At 58.0% G+C, this 19747-nt stretch overlaps 2 protein-coding genes across 2 annotated transcripts in view; one reads left to right on the top strand and one right to left on the bottom strand.

The window, feature by feature from the left end:
- The window catches only part of VOLCADRAFT_90172 (uncharacterized protein), a gene marked incomplete at both ends in the record, with an annotated part of 30284 nt that extends 22843 nt beyond the window's left edge, over window positions 1-7441 (top strand). Inside the window, 7 exons of the mRNA XM_002949744.1 lie at window positions 658-796; window positions 1199-2077; window positions 2373-2453; window positions 3197-4372; window positions 4908-5822; window positions 6669-6872; window positions 7268-7441. Of these exons, the coding sequence (XP_002949790.1) occupies window positions 658-796; window positions 1199-2077; window positions 2373-2453; window positions 3197-4372; window positions 4908-5822; window positions 6669-6872; window positions 7268-7441 (3568 nt within the window). The remainder of the gene's footprint in view (window positions 1-657; window positions 797-1198; window positions 2078-2372; window positions 2454-3196; window positions 4373-4907; window positions 5823-6668; window positions 6873-7267) is intronic.
- A 1124-nt stretch (window positions 7442-8565) lies between these two features.
- VRMT1 (Rubisco large subunit N-methyltransferase) lies at window positions 8566-15042 on the bottom strand. The gene is made up of 10 exons (XM_002949630.1): window positions 14452-15042; window positions 13985-14165; window positions 13302-13393; window positions 12650-12752; window positions 11882-11953; window positions 11398-11494; window positions 10319-10383; window positions 9824-9979; window positions 9389-9518; window positions 8566-9001 (listed from the first exon to the last, which is right to left on the bottom strand). The coding sequence occupies exons 1-10, from the start codon at window positions 14961-14963 to the stop codon at window positions 8955-8957; spliced, it is 1455 nt and encodes a 484-aa protein (XP_002949676.1). The 5' UTR covers window positions 14964-15042; the 3' UTR covers window positions 8566-8954.
- Window positions 15043-19747: the final 4705 nt, after the last annotated feature.

Raw genomic sequence — 19747 nt, 5'->3', positions numbered from 1 at the left:
GTATGTATGTATGTATGTATGTATGTATGTATGTATGTATGTATGTATGTATGTATGTATGTATGTATGTATGTATGTATGTATGTATGTATGTATGTATGTATGTAAGTATGTATGTATGTATGACGTTGATTACACTGTGGGCTGAAAAGCCGGGGGCCCAGGGCCGAAGCACAGCGCGGGGGGCGGGTGCATACGGCTGGTTAGTCTCATGCACTCCGCCCCCGGGTCAGGCCGCACGGGAAACGACGGCCGGCACGCAACAGCGCTTGTTTGGCGCTCCAACTAGACGGGATCTATGCCCGTTGGTCTCCTAACATAAACGAAGTCGCAACTGGGGGGCTCTTCCTGCCGACCGAACGAACCGAGCATCTCAGAGAGCTCGCTACCAGGACTTGGGCGACCGGGAGCCCGACGAGTCTTCCCGGGCTGGGGAGGTCACCAAGCTCAAAAATCCTCACGCAAAAAAGAGCGCAAAGAGCTCACACCACAAGACTGATGTATGTATGTATGTATGTATGTATGTATGTATGTATGTATGTATGTATGTATGTATGTATGTATGTATGTATGTATGTACATGCGATCATGACGGTGCAGGTACTGCTTCCAGCGGAGCCTTGCGTTGTGGCTCCACCCCGACGGCGACGCGCGCAGCCCGCTGCCAGCCCTGAACCCCGGGACTGCCGTACAGCTTCCAGGAGCGAGTGCTGCAGCGGTTCTGGAGTCGGGAGATGCTGCCGTACCTCAGGTTATGGACGCGGCCGCTGGATCGATGACAGTGGATGAGCTGACGGTAGGCGGCCTTTCGGAGGGGAACCGCTCCCTGTGGGGCTATGGACTCATTACCATGACTTGCCATGCAGCAACCTTTGAATGCAGCAACATTGCAAATGTCCAATCTGTACAGTTGCAGTTTTCACATATACAGCGCTACGTTCGTTGGATTATTGCTTATGGGAGTGGAGTGATGTTGTTCTTGCTGTCTGTATGCTGTGTGAAGTGGTTTTTGTAAAGTAACTCGTTATCTATGCCTATCTGGGATTTTTTTAGTAGCCTTCACGTTACCAGTTACAAGTTCCGAACGTTTGCGGGGGTGTCCTTCAAAGCCCGGGGCCCATGGACTATATTTACGAAACCCTTAATGCCGAGCTAAGCGTCCCGCAAATAATCACCCAGCCAAATGCCGGCTGCGCAGGAGCTATTACTTGATGACGCACGTCAGGCCCTCACCTTTGCCGTGCGATCGTACAAGGCGGGGAAGGAGCAGCACAACTACCATCCCGCTAGATACGCCCTTGCCCGGTGTGAAGTGCTCCTGGGGCGGCCTGATGAGGCGGATGCGCAGCTGCGACAGCTCTTCACACCCGCCCGCGGCAGGGCGGCCTTTGCACTCAACATCGGCCGCGTGGGTGACCGCGGCTTTGGCCAGTTGCGCCGCAAGGCTGCTGCTGCGGCACGAGCTGCGGGGCAAAAGCAGAAGCGCGAACAGCATCAACATGATGATCAGCAGCAGCAGCTACAGCAGTATCAGCGGGGCAAGGCGGCGCGGCAGCGGCGGGAGGAAGCAGCAGCAGCAGCGGCAGCTTCCAGGCCGGTGGGTTGCGGAGGTCACCCCGTGGCAAATAAAGCGGAGGACACGGAGGAGGGCACTGACGCGGCAGGCGAAGATGGGAAAGGCGCGGGGGTGGAGCGCCCAGGGAAGCGGCAGCGGCGGGGGGACGCAGGCAAGCCCTCCGCCGGTGAGCCAGCCGACCGCAGAAGAGCCCGCGCGCGAGCTGTAATGCCGAGTAGCAGTCCCACGTGTGTCGCGCCGGAGGCGGTGGAGGAGGACGAGGGCGAGGAAGTCGCGACGGAAGTCGCGAGGGTAGCGGTGGCGGTAGCGGCAGCGGAGGGAGAGGATGAGGGCACGCTTGGCCAGCGGCCCGCGAAGGTTGGCGTCGCTGCTGACGGCGGTGGAGACGAGAAGGTCGGACACGGCCCGAGTGGAGGTGACAGCGAGGGTAGCGAGTCGGAGCCGGAGTCGGATGACCTGCGACGGAATCTGCCGACGGCGTTGTGGGCGGTGGAACCGCAGGTACGCTGGCACAGCTCACCTGACCTGACCTGACCTTTCCCAGAGTTATCGGACATTTTTCCTAATATTTCAGCCCTGATTTCCTTCCAATATGCAACGCAATGGGCTGGATGGAGCCCTGGTTCTGCGCCTGTGTATGAGCGTGTGTATGACATTGGGGTAATGTTGCAGTTGGGCCTTGCTTGAGTTCAGTTACTGCATGTCGCCCCCGCCTTTCACCCCGTTGCTGTAATCGCCCCGGGTATGACATGGCTGCGTCGCGATGCTGTTGGCCGTTGGCGGTTGACCCAACTAGATGGTGGTTGGTAACGGGCTTGAGGAGAGCGACCGAGAGCACGTCACGGCGCTGCGGAAGTGTCTGGCGTTGTACTTGCGGGTGAGTGGGGAACATGCGCAAACCAAGGAAAAACGTATTGCGCTGTATGGGATATCATCATTATCCTCCGAACAAATCTTACTTCTGAAGAGATTATCTCTGAACCTCAAAGAGGTACGGGCTTCTCGTACCGTCACGACCGCGCTCTCGGGGCGCATTTATCCCAGCGCCGCACAGCAACGCTGTCCGCAACTCACTGGGGGGGATTCCTTTTCTCAAAGACTGAAGGTATTACCACGCGGCAGGTGGGATTTGCGGGGTGTGAGGAGTTCCCGTTGGGGTTTCCTTTGTAGGTGTAGCTCTGATCGTGTGAAGCCAAGTCGGGGGGCAAAGCTTGGTGGTTAGCAAGGGGGCTGCCAGGCCCAACATCCCATGCAGCTGGAGCCGGATGCGTTGCATCTTGAGTCCTGACCTCAGATGGATATTTGTGATATATTTGTCTGTGGATATTTCTGACTGGATTCTGAAGGGGCGTGTATAGCAGGGCGGTTTGGATGGGCGTCTCCCACCCTGGAGCCAAGCGGCCGGGGGGAAGTGTGCGGGTTGGGCATATGGCGCAGCAGCAGTTCACCTTGGCAATGGCGAAGAGTCACGGAGTGCAGCATAGGACATGTACGACACTTTCCGGTGTTGGCAAGCACATCTTCTATTATAAGGCCGATGGATCTGTGGCTTTGCTACCGCTGCCTCTGTTCCTTTGCCGCTTCGGACTGGTCCTTGAACCTGGCGCCCTTTTGCAACAGGTTTCTTGGGAACGGAAGGACATGGCCACGCTGCAGGCTGCCGTACCCGTTTTGTACGGTGTCACGGATAAGATGCCGTACATTCGCGACCTTGCGGTGTTGGCTCTGGGCCTTATGGCAACGGGTACGGTGACGTCAGCATGTGAAAGCTTGGGCCTGTCTCTGGCGGATGTGGCCACTCGGGTTGTGGCTGGGCCGGGGGAAGCAGCACCTCCAGCACCTCCAGCGGGGACTGACTGTGGCGCTGAAGGCGGCAGCGGCTCCGCGTCTCCCGCCACCGCTGATGTGGCTGGGCAGGTCCCCTCAGAAGCCTGGCTTTCCAAGGTTCTTCAGGAGCGCATGCAGCAGGTGCTTGCGGCCGCGCGCGCTGAGAACGCGGCTTCGGCTGCTGCCGCTGCTGCTGCTGAGGCAGCAGCGGATATAGGGGTATCGGAGACGGTGGCGGCTGATGCTGAAGCGGCAAATGCGGTTGAAATTGATGGGGGCAGTCCCGACGCTATGCAGGTTGATGGGCCCGCAGATACGACTGCCGTCATCGGGGCAGCGTCAGATGGCATGGCAGGCAAGGCGCAAGATCAGCAGCAGCAGCAGCAGCAGACGCCGACGGACGCTCACGACCAGGCGGGCTTGGATGATGCGGACACGCGGCCTGCTTCCACCGTGGCCAACTTGGAGGGGGCTGCTGCTCGGCCAAGCGCCGGAATACACATCCAAACGCGCGCGGCCCAGCAGCAACAGCAGGAACAGGTGCAGCAACCACTACCGCCGCAGCCGCAGCAACAGCAACCGCAAGCAGGGACGCGGGAGCCAGGGCCTGTGTCGCGGACCACTCGAGGGGGTTCCATCGCCACCGCTGCCGCAGGCAGCACCGGTGCCGGCTCGGCAGCAGTCGCAGCCGCAGCGGTGTCCCCTTCCTCAATCCGAACGGGGCTCACAGCCTCACCGTCCTGGTTGGCCATGCTGGATGCTCTGGCGCCACTCTGCTCCCTCAACTTTGACTACTGGACCGAATCAGCAGCCGGCGGGGCTGCAGGCGCCACGAAGCCGAGCCTGGCGGCGGCAGCAGCCCAGGCGGCACATGTAGGCCGCCAGTACGGCCGCCAGGTGCCCGGGGCATTAGCGGCGTCGCTGCTCAGAGAGCCGTTGTTGCGGTGCTTCAGCTTGCAGTACATTCAGGTACGGCGTGTACGGGAAAGAGCATGGGCTCCGGGATGTCTCCGGGGTGTCAGGGGTGTGCCCAGACCGGTGCGGGGCGATCGGGCCGATGGCCGAGGGTACAGTTTTAAACCAACGTGGCGTCGCACGGGCCCCCAGACCAGACGCCATCCCCTTTGCTGCTTTAGGGAGTGCTGCTCTCTCTAGCGAGGGCCTGGCCTGCCTTCTCCTGACGAGAATGAAATCTACGGCAACCCCCGCGTCGTTTCCTTTTGGTTGCTGGGGTTGGGAACGCCGTGCTCTGTATCAGAGCCACAAGTAAGAACCAAGCATGCAGCACCAAGTGCAGCCTACCCGGTCAGAAATCCACTTATGGGGGGCATTGTGATGACGGCCAAGGAAAACGCATATGCCATTGGTAGCTGCACTCTTGGATAGATTACGCTTGTTGGAACTGCAACCCAGAGCTTTGCTGCTCCAGCAGCTAAATTCGTGTATCGATGCCGCCGCCTCACACTGCTACCCGCCGCTACCCGCTGCCGCCATCTGATGGCAGGCGCTGCGGCTGACACCCGAGGTGGGGCCGCAGCGTTTGCAGGAGCTGCTGCGCCGTGTGGGTCGGCACCACCGAAGCTCCACGCGCCTCGGTGCGGTAACGGGGCTCAGGCAGCTGGTCCGCGCAGTGGAAGACGCCATCGCCGGGGTCCAATCGGGCGAAGTGCCCACCACAACGGTTGCAACTACCACAGCGGTTGCAACTACCACAGCGGTTCCAACCACCACAGCTGCAGCTGCAGGGCCAGTTGGGACAGCACCGATGGCGGCAGCAGCGCTGGCCGCAGAGCCGGAAAATGGGGATGGCGGCACAACAGGGGCAGTGGTGCAGGCAGCTGCTGCAGGAGGGGCAGTAGCAGGACCGGGGGCGGAGGCCCGGGGAACAGCAACTGCCACGGCGGCAACGGGTGCGGGGCCCGCGACCGGGCTGGACTGCGATCAGAGCGCGGCGCCAGCCGCTGTGAGACGACCCGCTGCAGCAATTACCGCCGACACTGCAGGTACGTCTGGAGGCAGCAATGGCGGAGGTGATACCAATGGCGCTATGGGCGGGATCCAGAATGTGGAGCAGCTCGTGACGCTTGCTACGGCTCTCGCCGCCCCCTGCGCCCCCCGCGGACCGAACGTCCTTGTTACTCAACAACAACAGCAGCCGCAGCTATGCCCGCCACAGCCACAGCAGCACAGCAACCCTCCTCCCGCCAGCGCGCCTCGGTCCCCGTCACCGCCACACCCCCAGGAGGTGCAACGCACCAGGCAGCGCAAGCCTTCCAAGGGCTCCCGAGCCAAGACTACAGCAGGGGTAGCGGCGGTAACGGCACAGGCAGCAGCAGGGACCGCAGCAGGGACAGCAGCAACAGCAAAGGCGCCCGTTGTCAGCATTGCACGGCAAGCTATGGCGTCGGGGAATGGTATGGTGGGTAATGGCGGCGCCGACGCGGCTGCCGCAGCTGCTGCTACCTCTGTTGTTGCTATCGCGGCCGAAGGCACCGGTGCTCCCGCGCGTCCCGTCTCATCAGCAACAACGGCTGCTGCCACTGCAGAGCAGCAACTGCAACTGCTGCAGCTTTTGGTTGCGCGGGCCGGGGGCCTTGAGAGGTTGCTTGGCTCAGCTGGTGCCGCACATATAGTTCCGGAACCCCAGCCGGAGCTGGTGCCATCACGACAGGCGGGATCTTCGGCACCCTGGGGAGGAGCGGACAGACCCGCGACTGCAAGGCCTGCAGAGGGGCAGCACACAGCGCGCACCGACACCGCCGCCGCCATCGAGAGCCTCATGCTGCTCCACAACTCCCCTGTCTCTCGCTACATAGGGGCTGGGGTGCCGGCGGCAGCGGCGGGAGCATGTAGTAGTACGGCAGGCGTTGGCTCTGGGAATTCGCAGTCGCCCGGGTTAGGGCCACCGTTAACGGCGGGTGCATTGCTGTCGCCCCTTCGGCTACAGCCGCTGCAGCTGGCACGGTCTCCAGTGCAGGAGCTAGCGCCGGCAGCGCCGGCACTGGTGACGCTGCCACTTCAGGCTCAGCGGCAGCACCCGCTAGGCTACCAGCAGCAGCAACAACAACAACAACTCCAACTATTAGTACAGCTACAACAACAGCAGCAGCAACAACAACAGCGACAGCTAGTGCAGCTGCTGCAGCAGCAACAACAGCAACGGCAGCAGCGGCTTCCTCCGGCTGAACAGCAAAGTGAGGACGTGCGGAGGGTAGATCTTTCACCCGAAAGGCAAGACCCACGCCGCGGCCGTGCGGGCCTGCAGCAAGACCGTGGCGAACTGCCCGAGTCGGTCGTATTCCCTACAGCGGCGGTGGCGCAGCAGCTGTCACAGGCTCAGATGCAGCTGCTGGTGCTGCAGCAGCAGACTCCGCAACGGAGGTTTAATGCCACGGTGGACCTGATGCAGGAAGCCTTCCGTCCTCATGCACCGGACCTAATGCCGTACTTACGGCGTGTGCTGCAGCAGGTACGACAGCCTTTCTGGGAGGTCTACCTGGCGGCGTTGCATTCAAACTTCCTCGATGTGCAGCCTTGCGGAAACGTTTTTGTCCTTCCCCATTGCGCGGTTAGGCGGCTTTGTATTGCCTGGAGTCGAATAAACTGATGTGCTCAGCCTTATTGCTGCGGTGATATTGTGATGATGGTGATAGGGTACTTCCATGGCAGGGACCAGGCAACGGCATCCAAATGCTCCGCGGCTAGCGTTCCACGGGCGATTACCCTAGGTAGCCGTGATCGCGACAAGAGATAACGTCCGGTGAAAGAAACAAACACAGCAGACGACTACTACGCTAACAAACAGCAGCTTCCCGCTCAGGCCGTTCCGCCCCTCTTCCTTACCCATTCTGCTGCTGCGCGCAGGTGGCGGAACCCGAGATGCGACAGGCGGTGCTCGAGAGCATCCAGGCCATCCTGACGCTCCCATCGGTCCAGCAGCAGGTAGATGCCCTGAGCTGCATGCTGCATCGCCTAGAGCAACAGCTGGCGGACAAGAGGCCGCCGCCACAGCAGCAGCAGCAGCAACAACGGCGATGACGTGGGTGATGGGAGCGCAGTCTAAGTGGCCAGGAAGCAGTGTAGCTTTTGCTGCGGCTGCTACTTGCGAAGCTCGAGGCAGTGGTGACTATGGAGGCAGTTGTAGTGGTGGCTGTGGGGCAAGCGGCGTTGTGGGTCCCCTTGCTGCTCCCTCGGTTGTCGGAGTCTCCGAAGGACCCAGTGTTGGCGTGGTGCACGATGGTTGCAATTTTCTGATTTTCCGAACCCCTGCGCTGTCTAGGTTTCGTGTGTCATCGGGTGCCTCTAGCCTTAGGATGTATAGACCATGTCGACACAGAAGCATGAAGCGAACGGCGAACATGAGAATGGGATTGGTTTGTGCGCGTTGCTTTGTATGCGCATTTCGATACACCACTCCTACCGATATAGAACCATGCTCGCCATACGTGCGTGTGGATGTTTGCATATAAATATAGATAAAAACAGCGATCGAGCTCTCGCGGAGGCTAGTGGCAGCTGATGTGGAGGTAAGGTGCAGAGCTTGGGGGTCTTAGGCGTGTAGGCCACAGCTAAGGCTGGAGGTCTCCTACAGCCCTCCGCAGCCATAACCAGCTCGCCTTGTCCACAACGGCCGATATGCGATTGGTTCCTTTCGGCAGCACCTTGCCAGCTGTGCTGGTGGTGCTGGGGGGTGGGCACGGGGACGCATACAAGTGCTTTTGTGGCCCACAGCAGCCACAAGGGGAGGTCTTCTTCCAGGGAGGGTAGATGCCGTGATGTTTTCTCCCACGAGCCGCACACACCGGAGCTTGTCTGGGGTAGCTGGAATTAGGTTGCCACTTGCTGCGGAACCTGTGCTTGCGCCCATGAGAACGTTGGGTGAGAGATATTGGGGCGATGTGTGAGGTCACATGTGTGGAGACTTTTAGAGGACGCTCACCCTTGGTATGACGGTTATTGTGCTCCTCGGGACTTGGGACTAACTAACCGTCAGCGGCATACACAAGCCTTGAACACAGACTGTACATCTGTTGGGTTGTCGGTCGAATGGCTGCAACCGCATGTGGGTTGGCCGAGGAATGCAAGCGGCACAGGAGATGTGATGTTCGCTGCAGCACCGCCTTATGCAAGTAACAACGTATATTTGACAAGTTCGACGGTTTCACACTTTGCGGTTCCTTACAGTTGCTACGGCAACGGCTGCGTTTATAGCGAAACATGAGTGGTACTGCTCCCAACCCCGCCCGGGACTCCAACGTGTTCCCCGAACCTGCTCCAGCTCTTCAGACACCTTGCTTGTTTTCCACCCATCCCTCTCTTACAGGCATTACGTGTAAATTCGCAGACGCTCACCGCCTTGTGCCCCCGGATTTATAAAAATAGAAGTTCCCGATATCACCGACATTTGCCGAGCCATGAGTGGTCAGACGTCCCCACCTGACCAAGCACCTATCAGCCACGCTGCCTGTCCCCACCTGACCTCCACAACCCTGCTGCTGCCAAAGTCGCACAACCCCGGCCACCCGGGCAACGACATCTGGAATCTAGGCTTTTAGGCGATGCCGTCCTTGAAGAAGCTGTCGTACGTTGTGCGGCCCTCTGCAAGCAGAGAATAGCACGGCGAGGATAGGGCGTGCTGTGGGCATATGCAGAGACGCGGTGATTCTTCGCCTGAACAGGCGTGTGGCGGCCACATGGGCCCGCCAAGTAACGATGGAGCGGTCAGCCAGGAAAGCCGTCTTGAGGCCGGAGCAAGGCAAGGCAAGGCAAGGTGCCAAAGGGAAACCGACAGGCGACAGGGAGAGGCCTACATCATATGCCTACATCAGCCATGGGAACCCCAAACCAGGGCTCCTACAGCAGCTGGCACGGCTCAGAACTCACGCGCATCCTTTGGCCCCTACTGGTTAGAAACGACTGGCCAAAGCTTTTCTCCCCAGGCAAAAGATGCGTCCCCACACGAACCCTCCCCCTCCTCCCACCCACCATCGTCCACCAGCCCAAGCCGCCGCAGTCGCCGCTCCTGGTAATACACCAGTCGCTTAAGCTGAGTGGCTCGGCGGTCCTCAAAGAATCTCGCCACCGCGTCCAGGGCCTCTTTCTCACCTAGCCGAATCTGAGTAAGGCACACACGGCATACATAGCGAGCATGGTGACGGGGAGGGATGAGAGGCCATGGAGCTCGGGGTATCAAGGATACAAGATACGGCACCTGCTCGACATTTCATTCATACCTGTTCATCCCAACATCCCGGCACAGCACTTCACCCGAAATCTACGTCCTATTTTTAAAGCACGCAGGTCACAACCCAGCGGAAACCGGGCCATCCCACCCAGCAATCCTTCCAGCCCCGTAACTGCGCCGTTCACCCAGATCGTCCGCCAGGTCAACGCCCCTCCCCCGGCACCCCACCGCCCCACCAGCAGCGCCGCCTCCCTCCGGCTGCCCTTGGCCCTGCTCCCCTGGGCCCGCAGCTCTGCCAGATCCTGGTCGATGGTGGTGCCGTAACCCCCCAGTGCAGCCCGGGCTCCCTCCGACAGAGTGTTGCACACCGCCTCCTCGTTGCCCTCGCTCACCTGCGATCCAGATGGGGCCCGAGGAGGGAAAGGATAGAGAGGGGATGTCAGGGGAGACGAAGAATCGTCTCCCAGGTCAGGCCTAAGGCCCGCCGCGGGTGGGCGATAGGGTTCGTGGCCCGGACACCCGCAAAGGATGCCAGTCCAGTCGCAACGAGCTGCACGTGTGCTCGAGATACCGGAAGCACCGCCCGTCTGGACAACACCCGAATGCAAATAGCATACGGCACTAGCAGCATAGCCAAAGAGACGGTCCTTTCGCTTTCCTCCAAAGCAGCGCTTGGAGCCCCTTTGGCCGCGCCCCGCCACCCTTCCCCCGTAACGCTCCGTAACGCTCACCGGTTCCTGCATGAAGCCCCACACGTCGTTCCGGAAAATGGACTCCAGCAGGAAGGCGTCGCTGCCTGCAGGTGACCCGCATCACGGCATCCGGACATGCAGGAAGCACATGTGGTGAAAGGTGTCTTTACGGGCGATGCCTTGCCGTGTACGACAGGTGATGCTCTGCACGGATGCTCTGCAGCGCGAGTGTCTACAACATAACGGCCAAGGCTATTAGATGGGCCGTGATCCCATGACAGCAACTTACTAGTTTTCTAGCGGAGCGTTAGAAAACTAGGGTTTTCTGTGTTTGGAGTAAATTCTGTACCGTCTGGTGGTGTGCCTGTTGTTGAGTCGCTGTGAGCGGCGGTGCTGCTGTGGTTAACTCGGGTTTTGTGTAGAGCTACATGAGGGTCCTGTAGGTCCTGAAGCGTAGGTTGGTCTGTAGGCCTTGTTTTGTCGGCTCGGGGTAGTGTGCCCGCACCCGGCCCTATCCTTCCATGAAGCCTATCTTTCGTTGCTTGCAGGGGTACATTTCCTCAGTTTGTAACGGAGGCTTCCCATGAAAGCCAACGAATACGGACATCGGCTACCATCATTACTGACTTGCGCGCATTTCCAACAGTGTCTGGATATCACCCATACAGAGGTGCCGTGGACCTGGTGAGCCAGTGTGCGAGCCAAGCATATAAAGTGCCTCCCGGGAGGGAAAGGGAGCGGGCGGGGGGGAGGGAGCGCCCGTATGCAGGGCACCCATACGGGGCAGCACCCATACGGGATTGTGCCATCCCGCTTTACCTCCCCCTCACCCCCAACCAGTCCATACGGCCGCAGTGGCCGCTTCCCAACTGGGGGCCCCACCTCGCCCACCTCGCCCAGCCACCCACTCAGGGTGAGGTCCTCCCCGGGTGGCACAACAGCCCCCTCCCCTCACACCCCGTTACCAATATCCCCTTTCCCTGTCCAACTACCCCCCACCTGAATAGCAATCCCCTACATCCCCTGCAGTCACTGCCATTTCTGGTACCGGCATCCACTCAAAACACATACACATACATACGCACGTACGCACACCAGCATCCAAACCCAGGACCCACCTTTCAGCTGCATGAGCCGCAGGAAGGCGAGCATCTCTATGGTGGGCTGCTCGTCCGGCGTCAGGTTGTACACCACCGATTGCGGTAGGTCGTTGCTCTGCAATACGATACGTGCAGTACGAACAGTGTCAGTTGTGTAACGGTAACGATGTCTGTAGGTCCCAAGATGATGTGGAGGTGCACATGCACGAGAGTTTGAATGGAGGCAAGGCCGCAGAGGTGAGGGGCCCAGCTCAAGGGGAGGGGTTGCCTGATGAAGATATCCGGACACATGTCCTTTGCCGGTGCCCCAGGTTCCTACCTCTCATACTGTCCTGCTCTGCACTTGCACTTGTAGCTTCATTACTTACTCCAAAAAGATAGTTAGAAAGTGCCACTAACACCACTAACAACATGCTTTGCATTGTAGACGTCGCCCGGCGTCCTAAAATCCATCCCATGCGCTAGCCCCCTATGATACTAGCGGCGCCGCAGCAGCACCCACCTCCAGGATATCGAGCTTGTCGTCAATAAAGCGGTCACTGTCCGGCATCTTCAACGTTAAGCTATATCCAGGCTGTAGCAGCACCGTGCGCGGAAGCAGCAACAGCGGCAATAGAAAAATAAAACCACGAAGGTCGCAGTAGCGGAGGGCGCGGTGGGGCAATGCCAGCAGAGGCAGTAAAAACACAATCTCTCTTTTGGTTAAATCCGGGTGCACTTAGTAGGCAGGCACAGCTGTCTATTGTGTGTACGTACGTGTGCATGTGTGTTTGTCCTGGAAGCAGTTCCTGGAAGCGGTCAGGAGGCCGCTTTTGACAAGTCTTTTCCATTCCCGCTGTCCTTTCCGTCTTTTCTGGGCCTAGGGTTCCCGAGCTCCCTCTTCTTCTGGCCCTCCTCCTTCGCCCCCACGTCACGCCTCCCTCAGACCCTCATTGCCCCCTCACGGCCCCCACACCGGCCCTACACCTGCAACCCGGCGCGGAGCTAGCGGGCGGCCGGGACCTTGGCGCTCAAGCAACCCCACATCCTAATACCCGCTCCCCCTTCCCTCCCCAGTAACCCGGCGCCCTCGCCGTCCTCGGCCCCGCATATGCCCACCGCCGCGCTCTTACAGCCATTGCGTCAAACACCCAAAACACCTCCTAGTTACACGAGCGCGGCTATGAGCAAATGGCCGCCAGGACGCACTCCGTGCCCGACCAGACACGTGACGGGGCAGGTGAGGGGGTACACTGTGGAGCGCCGTACGTGGTACGATGTGGTGCCGTACCTTGGGTGACGTGACGTCCATCACTCCATAGTCCACCAGTACCGGCCCGTCCAACTTCCCCGGGCCGTAATCCATAGACAGGGGCTCTCCCTTGCGGATGGCTCTGCGGGTAGAGGCAGGCAGGCAGGTACGGGTATACGGGTATATGGGTGTGGGCAGGGCGCTGTGTTTAAATGCTCAAAACCGTTCTATCGGGATGGGGGACATTGCAACCCATGCATTCTAAATCAAATCACCCCATGTCGCCGACCCCATCCACCGCACACCCGGGGGTGTCTCACACGAGCATGCATGTAGGCGTGATGGCCTTATGGGCGTGACTCGACCTGGGTCTCCATTCCCAATAGACCAATAGCCCAAACAACATCCGCTCGGAGGATAAATTGCCGTTCCCACCCCTCACCTCGAAAACCTACGTGCGTACGTACGTACATACATACATACATACATACATATACATCTGCATACATAAGCACAAACGCACTCCGGGAGCCCCCCCATGGCCCGACATCGTTCTTCCAGCTCTCATCCCAACTCCACAGCACCTGCTGCTCGCCCCGCGCGTCCGGACCACGCAAGGACGGTTTTGTTGCCCCCCCTGCCGCCCCCAACCACCCGACCCGGCCCGCCCGGACCCCCCCCCCCCCCCTACCTGGTCGCCTCCAGCACCAGCACCTGGCCGCGCCCGAACAGCCCCGCGGACCGGACCGACAGCTTGGAGTTGGCGGCACGGCGATGAGACACCTGGACAGCACGATATGGGTGAGCGGGGCCGGGCCCAGACAGGGAGGGGAAAGAGAAGCTGAAAACGTACTTTCCGAGGATCAACCGGCAGGGGCGCTGGAAGTAATGGCGCTACCAGAAGGACCCATGGGTCAGTCACACATGCGTCAGTCCCATCGTGAAAGGATGTGTCAAGATCAAGATGTTTAAACCAGTTTTCACCTCCCAGAGCGCACAGAGACAAATGGCAGGGTTTCGTTTTTTAGAGTGATCGCAAGCCACAGACAGTACAAACAGCAGTCGAAGGCCTCACACCGCCCCACCGCCTAAATTACCAACAGCCCAAGATTCCCAGTCACATTCCTGACTTGGCTTGGCCCCAAGCAGGGCGTTCTCTTTCCGAGCCTCATCCAGACAGCCAGCAAGTCAGACTAGCTACCCTAGCCGTCCAATCCGCCCAGCCATACAGACAGCCAACCCGCCCAGCTAGTCACTAGTCGCAAATCGCCTGCTCAGCCAACCATCTACCCACCCAGCAATCCCATCCTGACAGCCAGCCAGCCCGCACCCTGGCCGCCGGGCCCAAACCAACCGGCCAGCTCCAGCACCCACCAGCTCTGTCAGCGGCGCCAGGGCAATCTTGGGTCCATCCAGGGGCGGGTGGCTGCGACTGCGCACCGCCGCCACTGCCCACAGGAAGCGAGGCAGAGTGAAGATGGAGGGCGGGAAGGCCGCGGGGTTGGAGGTGAAGAGGCCGGACTGAAGCTGCTGAAAAGTGGAACGGAAGAAAGTCCTGGAAGGGGTGAGTCGGGGTGGGTGAGGGTCGAGGTAAAGCCCCTATCTCTACACGGCGTTGAGCCCCGGTGGAACATGGCGGGTGCCCGGCCCGGCGGTTTCAGGGGATTTTAGGAGCATACGCAAAAGCTAAAACGAAATGTGTCGCAAGGAAACGCAGATGAACGCAAGATGGGATGACTTGCAGAACTGTTCCTCTGGTATGGGGTATGCGGCTCGACTACTTCATCTGGGCATTGGGGGGAGCGCGCGGGAAAGCGGTCCTGCGCGCATGCAACACTCACAGGTAGCCCCCGAGCGTTTGCAGGACCTGCGTGCCCTGCAGCTCCTGCAGCTCGTCCTCGCTCCACAGAAGCGGAGTGTCCAGATCCTCAGGGATGCTGGCTGCGTAAGCTGACAACTCCGACTTGGTGCTGCCAAAGCGGTCTGCTACCAGCTGTAATGCGATTTGAAGCCAAGGCTCCAGCCCAGCAGCAGCAGCGAGCTTGCCCACCGCGGCTTTTTTGACTGACTCCGCGGATAGCCATGCGCTGTCGGGAACGGAGAACAGCACGTCGCCCTGCTGCGCGTCTGTCGATGCGATGAGCACGGGGCGGTCGGTTTGCAAGTCGTTCGATAGGGAAGCGCGCTCTAATTTGGCGCCCTTGCTAGTTGCCCATGATACAGCCGCATCTGCTGGGATGCTGCTGAGAACCGCGGAAGCCGCTCGGCAATAAAGCCGGGTCGGTCGCTTGCTGCTTGCACGCCGCAGGCCTGCCTGCCAGTTTGACGCGTGAGCTTTAAGTGCTTGCTGCATAATTAAAACTATATGTTCTTTTCAAGCCTGATCTCCTTACGCGACCTACAATTGGAAAGCTCCTACAAAGTTCCCTAAACACTGCTCCGCTTAACAGAGGAGGACTCAGCAAAACAGTAATTGTCAATAATTAAAAATGACGCCATATTGAGGATACGGGTTGAATTGTCTCAGAGCAAGATCGAGGCGTACGGTTGGCCCGCGGGCCAGTTTATGCATGCCACCTCGTGGATCTTTGTTAAAGTTTGTTACCAGTGTATTCAAGCATGCGCTAGAAGCCTGTACGCTTGCGTGTGCATTCACCTCGCTTCATCCTGCAACGTTGCCTTTTGAGCAACGGGCTTTCTTCGGTCCTTGTCCCCCACCTGCACTTCCCCGCGAGTCGTCTAACAAGTCCTTCTGTCATACACATGGCCCCACACAGCACTGTGCAAAGTTGCCTAGGAACTAGCTGCGATGCTTTCTGAGGGCAAACCTCCATGTGCCGTTAGGGGGATTTACCGTACTCAGGAAGGGGATAGCAGCGCCCGGGATCTGACCCAGGCATGTGGGCCTGCGGTAATGCCTTGCCCCGGATATATTTTCGAGGACGTTGTTATTAACTTACCTGATGGGCATTCCGGATTTGGGGGCAAGGGGCTTCGGCCCCATTATCTTGTGCGCTGTCATGAGCACATTGGCTCCAGTCCTTACTCCCCCCTGGGGCAGGCACTTGTGTGTTTTGAAGCCCCCATCAGCCTCCATGGCGCCTTGTCGCCCAACGGAACGAAGGCCTAAAAGTGACTTTCAACGGAAGCTGGCAGGAAGAGAGAATCGCAGGTTGAGAGAGGGCTGCATTTCTGCAGAAAGTGTTCGTTGTTCTCTAGGTTGCCTGCAGGCCTCCGATCGCAGGAATGGCATGGCAGCGTGTACTGGTCGCCCGCATGGTCTCACAATCATACAGGCATACATACATACATACACTACGTATATACTAGGGTTTGGCACTACTGGTAACGCGCGACCATTGCCCCCGGGAGATCCCGGGATCGATACCCATTAGGGTCAAAAGTCCTTCCGATGGTGGAAGGCATTGCGCCCCTAGTTGATGGACGGTGGTGACCTGGGATAAAGTTAACCTGCGAGCCGACCAGGAATGGAGTTGGGCCGCTGTCGACCCGGCAGATTCCGTTGGATGCTGGTGGTGGGTGCGGAACCTGAGCGATCCACTGAGAAGTTGACTAGGGTGACTGGATGAGGGTGCCCCGAAATACCGGGGAAGGCAGGGTTTCGCAGGGTAGCTGCCACGGGCGAAGATACACCCCCCTGTTTCACACATCATACACACATCATACATACACGCATGCCAGGCGTTACCGGGTGGAAAACACATTCATGCTTATGAGCATCACCTGAATCTGGCGCAGCCAACGTGGAGATGTGGTGCGTGTGGTGATGAGGGCGGGCGCACTACTTTATTCCTCGCAGGACTGCTTACTTCGGTAGCGCTGCTCGTCGGCCATCCTCAGCGCTTCCTTCTTCTAGCGCCCCAGCTCAACGTAAACACGCAACGCGTACACAACACCAAAAACGCCGCCTGCATCTAGCAAGGTACGCCCGGTTAAGCCCAGCCAACCCTGGCCCACCCCAAGCGCCCACGGAGCCTGCTCCTCAAGGAAGCCAGTCTTGTCCATATGTATATATGTCTTGTCCAGATGTAAAATAGTGTGAAGCATTAGCTGGGTAAAGCTTCACTAGCCTGCTGGCAGTCCCCCTAGCACCTTCCTCGAAGTTTGGGGCACACTCAGCCTTCTCACCCATGTCGGCTTTTGCGAAGTCAGTGACTTTTTAGGCGACAACTCCCCGCCTAGTCGACTCGCAGGTCTCTCTCACTATAACCGGGTTGGTCCATCGCCGTCCATCGGCATGGAGGTGCTTCCACCCTCTCTCTTATGGCCGAGGGACACACACACACACATATATATATGTGCATGTCTATATATTCCCCCGACAACATTCATTCGATTACTCACGCAATGGCGTGGTGGCCGACACGCGTCAACCAAACCACCGTCTATCTCCCTCACGTGTCGCTGCCGTACGAAGTGTACGACGTGTAAGATCAAGAGTATTTAATCCCTGGGAGCGAACCGCGGGAATCCCCAACCCCGGCGCACTCGACCGTTCCACCATCCAGCCGACCGAGGCCACTCTGATGTGTGGGCCGCATCGCACACAAGTTGAATACGCCGGATCTCATTACCAGAAGGTAAAGGAGTGATAACCCACCAGGAGGTTGAACCACGCAACTAGCTGAACAGCCTCCCCTAACCCTAACACGAAAAAAGCGCTTCTATCCCCATTTTCTCCCGACACATACATACATACATACATACATACATACATACATACATACATACATACATACATACATACATACATACATACATACATACATACATACAGGGACAGGTGGTGGAGGTCAGTTGTTTTAAGGTGGTTGCAAGACGTCTTGTGGTGTCGAGCTCTCTTAGCCTTTCTCTCTTGGAGGTTTTTTGTTGGCCTGTTAGGTATATCAGGAGCCCCCCCCTGCCGGGACTGCCCTAACCCAACTTTTAGTTGTTTGTTTGTTTTCCCTTCGAATCCCGTTTTCGTTGGTGGTGTTTTGGGGGGTTGTTTCAGAGAGCCTTTGACTTTGCCCTAGCTGAGACTTGTGGACTCGCCCTAGCGGGACCTGAGAACCCTTCGTGGTGTATTCAATGCAGCGCCATCCCCGGATGGAGGGGCTGCGGAGTGGCTGCGTAGAGTGTTGGCAGTCTGAGTCGGGGTCGGGAGCACACAAGACTAACCGACTTGTGCTGTGTGCTCCCGACCCTTGCGCTGTGTTTCGGCTTCGGCCCCCGGCTCTCGCGGCCCACAGTGTAATCTAAGTCATACATACATACATACATACATACATACATACATACATACATACATACATACATACATACATACATACATACATACATACATACATACATACATACATACATACATACATACATGCGTACACATGCGGTGTTCACACCACGTCGCTCATATGACCGCATCGTTTATATCTTGGTAAAAATAACGCACGCCCGTCTGGCTTTGGCCTCCGTGTGTCGTGCACATACAGACCTGTACGGAAATGCCGTACTAAATCACAAGTTGTGCCGAGTCATTAGGCACCCGCAGATGGCGTCGATTGGTGCCGTTTCGCAACCGACATACACGAGAGCGCGATTGCTGACGAGCCTCTAGGTTCAGATGATATGTTTCGACCTGCAGCTACTTTTGATGAGTTTGTCAACAGCAGATATTATACAGCGCATCATGTCAAAACATGATGTCATGTCATCATGTCATCATGTGCCCTTGACGCATGTATGCAAGGTCTTCCCGACAACGCGGCTGTGCCACGTTGGTGTACCGCAACAGTCGTACTGATTCCTTTCCGCGGTGGCTCTCCCCCGAGGCAGCAACCCTTTATAAGCGGGTCCAGCAATCCGCATTGTGTCGTGCACCAGCTGATGAGCTGTAGTAACTCCTCCAATACGGCACTGCATGCGGAGGATGGCATGCGCCATGAAAAGGAGGGGGAGCTTGCTAACCTCCAGTGCCCAGGGCCTCTGCACGGCCGCGCGACAATGATACGAATCCATTGACCGCACAAAAATCCTCTCCTTCCCTCCTTCCCTCTCTCCCCCGAAAGCGCTGCTAGTGGTTCTGTCGCCTTGGCAACCGGCCCGAGCTGCTTTTAGCTCTGGTGATATCAGACCGCATCGAGGTCACGTCAAGTCTGCCGAAATACACACACATATGTGTTTATATGTTGTTACAGGGTGGTTAACTTCGCCAGCGGCCCCCTTTCCCGGGGCAGTCCCTGCTCTCCCCTGCTAGAGGGGCACCCTAATCCGTCACCCCATCCGACTTCAGAATGTATTCGTTGGGTTCGGCAACTCACCACCAGCATCCAACCAAATCTAGCGGATCAACGGCGCATCAACTTAGTTCCTGGTCAGCTCGCAAGTTGATATTATCACGTCCTACACCGTCCATAAGATGGGGGGCCACCTCCCATTTCATCACTCCTCAAACACCCGAGGAGCCGGCAGGCGGATTTGAACCCGGGTCGACTGGGTCAACTGGGAGCAGAAGTCAGGCCTTAACCTCTGCCAGCCGCCTGCCTGCCTGTTTATATGAATATGTATATACATATACGTACGTACATATACCATATGTATGCATGTGTATACCTAAATATGTGTATGTATATACGACGTGACCTCAATATACATATATACATACGATGTGTAGGACAGGGGGCCATATCTTCACCCTGCGGCAGACCCTGCCTTCCCAATATTCGGGACACCCTCATCCAGTCACCCTAGTCAACTTCTCAGTGGATCGCTCAGTTTCCGCACCCACCGCCGGCATCCAACATATACATACATGTATGTATGTATGCACACTTTTCCTCAACTTCTATAAAGCACTGCTCGATGGTACCGTGCTATTCGTCTGGATTACCAGCCCCTCCCAAAAACGAATTCGCAGAAAGGACAAACAACAACAACCTTGATGGCAGCTATAAAGCAAATAAAATATCAAAACAGGCAGCCTCTTCTGCTTCAGGCCGTTCCCACCTGCGCATGCCTGTGCGTGTGCGAGCGTTCGAATGCGCTTCCCTCCAAAACCAACCATCTAATAACCACCAACGGTAACGGTACACGCACACTTCCCAAACCGCACTGTCCCCGGGCTCCTCCCCATCAGAA

Source organism: Volvox carteri (genome assembly GCF_000143455.1).
Source record: "Volvox carteri f. nagariensis unplaced genomic scaffold VOLCAscaffold_15, whole genome shotgun sequence".
NCBI classification, from domain to species: domain Eukaryota; kingdom Viridiplantae; phylum Chlorophyta; class Chlorophyceae; order Chlamydomonadales; family Volvocaceae; genus Volvox; species Volvox carteri.
This window is presented reverse-complemented; position numbering and strand designations above follow the sequence as displayed.